The 6,666-nt window shown below is 32.2% G+C and overlaps 1 protein-coding gene and 1 long non-coding RNA gene across 2 annotated transcripts; one reads left to right on the top strand and one right to left on the bottom strand.

Annotated features, from left to right (window-relative positions):
- Positions 1-1,200: 1,200 nt before the first annotated feature.
- On the bottom strand, positions 1,201-3,532 carry LOC139822253 (uncharacterized). The gene is made up of 5 exons (XM_071793869.1): positions 3,528-3,532; positions 1,956-2,172; positions 1,691-1,878; positions 1,441-1,535; positions 1,201-1,208 (listed from the first exon to the last, which is right to left on the bottom strand). Exons 1-5 carry the CDS (start codon positions 3,530-3,532, stop codon positions 1,201-1,203), a joined length of 513 nt encoding a protein of 170 aa, XP_071649970.1.
- A 571-nt stretch (positions 3,533-4,103) lies between these two features.
- On the top strand, positions 4,104-5,614 carry LOC139822397 (uncharacterized). Its single transcript, XR_011734510.1, has 3 exons — positions 4,104-4,313; positions 4,408-4,591; positions 4,783-5,614. It is a non-coding gene; the product is annotated as an uncharacterized lncRNA (long non-coding RNA).
- The last annotated feature ends 1,052 nt before the right edge of the window (positions 5,615-6,666 follow it).

The following is a 6,666-nucleotide window of genomic DNA, read 5'->3' as shown; positions in this document are numbered from 1 at the left end:
ATAACCGTTAAGAATAATTGAGCCTATTAAAAGTACACTCAATACAGTGGCATAGAAGTATCTGAAATTTATAATATATTTATTCAAGTATACTCGAAGAAGACATTAACTATAATAGTTGGTTAATTAACATACATAGTTAAGAAAATTAACAACGCCATAGCGATTACATAGGATTGCATATCATTAGATAGATACCAACTCCAACTCATGCACTGTAATGCAGTAAAAATTTTATAAAAGTTTTATGCGTCTCCAAGTATAATTTCAAATTGATCGTAATCAAACGTGTTCGTACCATTGCATCCCATCCAAAAAAATTATGTATGTACAAAAGATTTCTCCACCAATATTTCGCACAAGTTTCGTGCGACCTTTCGTACATGTAAAATTGTGATGTTTTTTCGTTCCAAATCGACCTTAATAGCTCTATTAGTAAGACCGTCATGTAAGCCGGTGTCAGCCTTAAAAAGAAAAATGTTATTACAGACGCGTATAAAAAAAAGAGAGTTAGTATTTAGCTTACATTGAAATCAATATTCAAATTTCTTTGTAACATATCCTCTTATTTTATTTATTACTGCAATAATTTGATTATATTGTTTGTATTGTTTTTTGTGTTCTTCAAATATATCACCATATAATAAAAACTTACCGAAAAAATCTTTTTAATACGCGATCTCTTAATTCGATTAATTTTTCTTTGCGACCAATCGGTTTCAAATACATATACGTCCCTAAACATCCGCTTGAAAGAAAAAATATATCAACTGCTAGGAATCCCATGTCACCTATGATTTTATAACTCTCAAGGAACCTCCACAGCCGTACTTTATTGTCTGTCAATACAAAGCAATTTTCGTTATGCGTAAAGAGTAAAAAAACAAAAGAGCCAAAAATGTCTATTCTACAGATTTGTTATAAATTACTTACCGAGAGAATTAAATGTATAATATACACTATGGAACATGATTATCGAACACATGCTTAGAAATTTTAATTCGTGAATAACGGGTATTGTGCTGGCGTCCAACTTTGTGCTAAATATTTTTCTCGTATTTGTGTAAGCGGAAAAGCATATTAATATTTCTCCAATTTTACTTTTCCGATATAAAGACCGATTTACTTCTATTTCTATTTCCTCGGAGATATTTTCAGTACCTGAATCATAATTCGACGTCTTTAGTAGTAATACAAAAATCAAAATGCTTTAATTAAGTAAGATTAATATTAAACAAGGGAAATCTATACGAATAAGCCATATGTACACAAAATGTAGCTACAAAATATATTTTATAAATAATGATTAATTACTTTGATTGCAAATTGTTAATAATTTTAACACTGAAGACAAAAACTTGATTTGTAGAAAATTGTAGCATATAAAAACGGAAAATAGTCCGTTGTAATGGAAATTATTTCTATAGATATGACACTTACCGTTATCATTTTTCTTTACACGTTTTTGATATATAAATATATCATATATTGTTCCGATTGATGTTATGAGAAAAGAAAATCCTATTAAGCCAGCACTGCAAATAGAATATTTCTTGGTTGAAGCTTTATATTCTTTCGGAGGATTAAGATTAAAATTACTTATAATGTTATTAATCTTTTCTGTCATATAATATTATTGTTGTGCTTGTATTGTCAAGTAATTGCAATTTATACATTTCTGGAGACGTACCAGATGTAATACACCCTATGAGGTAGCCTTTTGTTATCTTCATTTGGATCTTTAACCTCGATGAGCTGACAGTCCGCGGAGTAGAGATCTTTGAAGATAACTCTGTCACGACATATTTCCTCCAAAATTAAGCTTAGATTATTTGTAGTGCATGATTTTGGTAAACAGAGTCCGAGCGTAATTACATTCTAAAATAAAACTTTCTGCATATATGTATTTAAATATCAAACACATCCTTTATCACATAAAGATTTTACAAACTTACTTCGTCAAACATATTTACGTGATATTGAATAACACTGTTGTGTCTCAAATAAGCTACAAAATAATTTATTTGGAAAGGTGGAAATTCCTTTCGCGGATCGCGATAATACGTGTTATTTAGTATTTTTGGCTGTGAGATCTGTAGAGGAGCCGTATTCATCGTATCTAAACACTGGTTACGACTGCCCAGCCAATAATTATTTCCGTAAAGAAACCTTCTTTGCTCAGATAAAGGAAAAATATCCACATGTGTCTATCTGGAGTCTAATATCCGGTGAATGTCTTGTCTGACTATGTCAAGAGACACGATAGTGTTTCGCGCCAAATACCGTGTATCTTTACGCGAACAGAATGGAAACTGTCTACTTTATTAACCCTTAATTAACTAGCACACGTCCGCGATCGAGGTGTTGTACACCCCACACACTTTGAACGTTGGGTACGGCGAAAAAGAGGCTCCAATAGGCTTGAAAAAAATCAAGTACATAAACTATGAAATTTTTAGTTTTGAGGCTTCAAAAAAATTCTGCATTTGGGTTCTTCAGCACCCCAGCAATTCTATATGTCTGATTCGAATTGAGTTTGGAAGGGAACTGACAATCTCTGCCAGGTGGAACGCATTGGAATGTGTCATTGGTGACTTTTGGGGTGTTTGACACCCCGCGTGCTAGTTAAGGGTTAATGCCGGGTTGTCGCGTATGAAGTATGAAATATTATGTAAAAAGAGTTAAATAAACGGATTTTTTTTACGACTGAATAAATTATGTAATTTCTAAAATTAAATATTGGCATAAATATGTGGTGCTCCGCGCGGGGTGCGGGGCGAGGGAATCTCGACGGCGAGGGGGATGACATCGTCGGCGGCGAGGGGGACCATCACACAGGTATGAGTACAAAGGCGAGCTTTATAATTATGGTGTCGAACTTTTATTTATAATAATAATACTCTGCATTTAAAAAAAAATTGAGTCCGATATCTAAACACACACACATTTTGTAAAAATGTAATTTTAGACCTAATTTCAGGGTGTAAACGTAGCCATTGGCACAGAAAACTAAAAAAAAAATTTGTTTACGGAAACAGCTTCCTGTAATGTGGGAGCAACAATGCGTGATTAATTAATTATAAATAAAAATTAGTTATTTATTGTTTTTGCATAAGGGTTTAGATACGATGAATACGGTTCCTCTACAGACCTCACAGCGGAGAATATTAAATAACACGCTATATCGCGATTTGAAAGAATTTCCGCCTTATCAATTAAACTATTTTGTAGCTTATTTGAGACACAACAGTGTTATTCAATATCACGTAAATATGTTTGACGAGGTAAGTTTGTAAAATCTTTATGTGATAAAGGATGTGTTTGATATTTAAATACATATATGCAGAAAGTTTTATTTTAGAATGTAATTACGCTCGGACTCTGTTTACCAAAATCATGCACTACAAATAATCTAAGCTTAATTTTGGAGGAAATATGTCGTGACAGAGTTATCTTCAAAAATCTCTACTCCGCGGACTGTCAGCTCATCGAGGTTAAAGATCCAAATGAAGATAACAAAAGGCTACCTCATAGGGTGTATTACATCTGGTACGTCTCCAGAAATGTATAAATTGCAATTACTTGACAATACAAGCACAACAATAATATTATATGACAGAAAAGATTAATAATATTATAAGTAATTTTAATCTTAATCCTCCGAAAGAATATAAAGCTTCAACCAAGAAATATTCTATTTGCAGTGCTGGCTTAATAGGATTTTCTTTTCTCATAACATCAATCGGAACAATATATGATATATTTATATATCAAAAACGTGTAAAGAAAAATGATAACGGTAAGTGTCATATCTAAAACTTATAGAAATAATTTCCATTACAACGGACTATTTTCCGTTTTTATATGCTACCATTTTCTACAAATCAAGTTTTTGTTTTCAGTGTTAAAATTATTAACAATTTGCAATCAAAGTAATTAATCATTATTTATAAAATATATTTTGTAGCTACATTTTGTGTACATATGGCTTATTCGTATAGATTTTCCTTGTTTAATATTAATCTTACTTAATTAAAGCATTTTGATTTTTGTATTACTACTAAAGACGTCGAATTATGATTCAGGTACTGAAAATATCTCCGAGGAAATAGAAATAGAAGTAAATCGGTCTTTATATCGGAAAAGTAAAATTGGAGAAATATTAATATGTTTTTCCGCTTACACAAATACAGGAAAAATATTTAGCACAAAGTTGGACGCCAGCACAATACCCGTTATTCACGAATTAAAATTTCTAAGCATGTGTTCGATAATCATGTTCCATAGTGTATATTATACATTTAATTCTCTCGGTAAGTAATTTATAACAAATCTGTAGAATAGACATTTTTGGCTCTTTTGTTTTTTTACTCTTTACGCATAACGAAAATTGCTTTGTATTGACAGACAATAAAGTACGGCTGTGGAGGTTCCTTGAGAGTTATAAAATCATAGGTGACATGGGATTCCTAGCAGTTGATATTTTTTTTCTTTCAAGCGGATGTTTAGGGACGTATATGTATTTGAAGCCGATTGGTCGCAAAGAAAAATTAATCGAATTAAGAGATCGCGTATTAAAAAGATTTTTTCGGTAAGTTTTTATTATATGGTGATATATTTGAAGAACACAAAAAACAATACAAACAATATAATCAAATTATTGCAGTAATAAATAAAATAAGAGGATATGTTACAAAGAAATTTGAATATTGATTTCAATGTAAGCTAAATACTAACTCTCTTTTTTTTATACGCGTCTGTAATAACATTTTTCTTTTTAAGGCTGACACCGGCTTACATGACGGTCTTACTAATAGAGCTATTAAGGTCGATTTGGAACGAAAAAACATCACAATTTTACATGTACGAAAGGTCGCACGAAACTTGTGCGAAATATTGGTGGAGAAATCTTTTGTACATACATAATTTTTTTGGATGGGATGCAATGGTACGAACACGTTTGATTACGATCAATTTGAAATTATACTTGGAGACGCATAAAACTTTTATAAAATTTTTACTGCATTACAGTGCATGAGTTGGAGTTGGTATCTATCTAATGATATGCAATCCTATGTAATCGCTATGGCGTTGTTAATTTTCTTAACTATGTATGTTAATTAACCAACTATTATAGTTAATGTCTTCTTCGAGTATACTTGAATAAATATATTATAAATTTCAGATACTTCTATGCCACTGTATTGAGTGTACTTTTAATAGGCTCAATTATTCTTAACGGTTATATTTCATACGTTCACGAATATGTCTCGGAAATTTTTCAACTCCTTTCCGCATGTAGTTGAGTTCAGAACATCTGCCTTGGAATTAATGGCATAAGCAGGCAATGTCTGAATACGAGCACTATTAAATTCATGTGCAGAGACATAAAATAACGCTGTAATTAAAATATGCAATACATATGCGACTTCTTTGCTCAGATGAAGGAAAAATATCCACATGTGTCTATCTGGAGTCTAATATCCGGTGAATGTCTTGTCTGACTATGTCAAGAGACACGATAATGTTTTGCGCCAAATACCGTGTATCTTTACGCGAACAGATTGGAAACTTTCTACTTTATTAATGCCGGGTCGTAGCGTATGAAGTATGAAATATTATGTAAAAAGAGTAAAATAAACGGATTTTTTTAACGACTGAATAAATGATGTAATTTTTAAAATTAAATATCGGCATAAATATGTGGTGCTCCGCGCGGGGTGCGGGGAGAGGGGATCTCGACGGCGAGGGGGATGACATCGTCGGCGACGAGGGGGACCATCACACAGGTATAATGAGTACAAAGGCGAGCTTTATAATTATGGTGTCGAAGACCATTTTTTCTAGGTCTGCGTTCAACTAAAAATCTATAGTTTAAGTCACGTAAAATATGGTTTTTTGTTAATTTCTTTTTGTTGAACGTAGACCTAGAAAATGGCCTTCGGGACCATAATTATTTATTTATTTATTTATCTATTTATCTATTTATCTATTTATTGCTTCCTCATAGAGGAAGCTTTGTTTTCATAAACTTCGTATATGGACCTTTGATCGCATATAAAACTAAATCTAATTAACCAAATGTTAATGAATTATATATGAAATAGGGGTAGAAGAAACTAAAGAAAAGATTGTTTTTTGAGTTTTTAATGTCCATATGTTCAGAGTGTTCTAAAACGTCGAAATATTGCATTAAAAAAATGTCGTGTGTATGTATGTATGTACGTCTGTGCCAAATTTATAGAAATTTCTATAACTCCCGAACTGATCAACCAAATCTTAACGAATTATATACGAAATAGGGGTAGAAAAGACTGAAGAATATAATAGAATTAATAAAAATTGTTAATAATAAAGGGGTTACCGATTTCTGTTAAAAAAAAACAGCCAAACTTACTAAAATTTCTATAACTCGAGAACTGATTAACCAAATTTTAAAGAATTATTATGAAACAGGGGTAAAGAAACTGAAGAATCGTATTTATTTCCGCTCTTGTTTTATTGAGCTTATAAATTTTTATTGTTGCGGCACTGCGCCTTCGCGCTGAGACACCCGTTGCTTCGCTCGCGAGTAGCTTCAAGCCGAAGCGCGTTCCCTGACGACGGGATGTATTGATCGGCGAATCAATTGTCAACTGTCAGATTTTGTCTGGAGTTGCTGGACTG

The sequence above is a fragment of the Temnothorax longispinosus genome, chromosome 11 (genome assembly GCF_030848805.1).
Source record: "Temnothorax longispinosus isolate EJ_2023e chromosome 11, Tlon_JGU_v1, whole genome shotgun sequence".
Classification (NCBI taxonomy): domain Eukaryota; kingdom Metazoa; phylum Arthropoda; class Insecta; order Hymenoptera; family Formicidae; genus Temnothorax; species Temnothorax longispinosus.
Note: the sequence above shows the minus strand (reverse complement) of the source record. Positions and strands in the feature narration are given on the sequence as shown.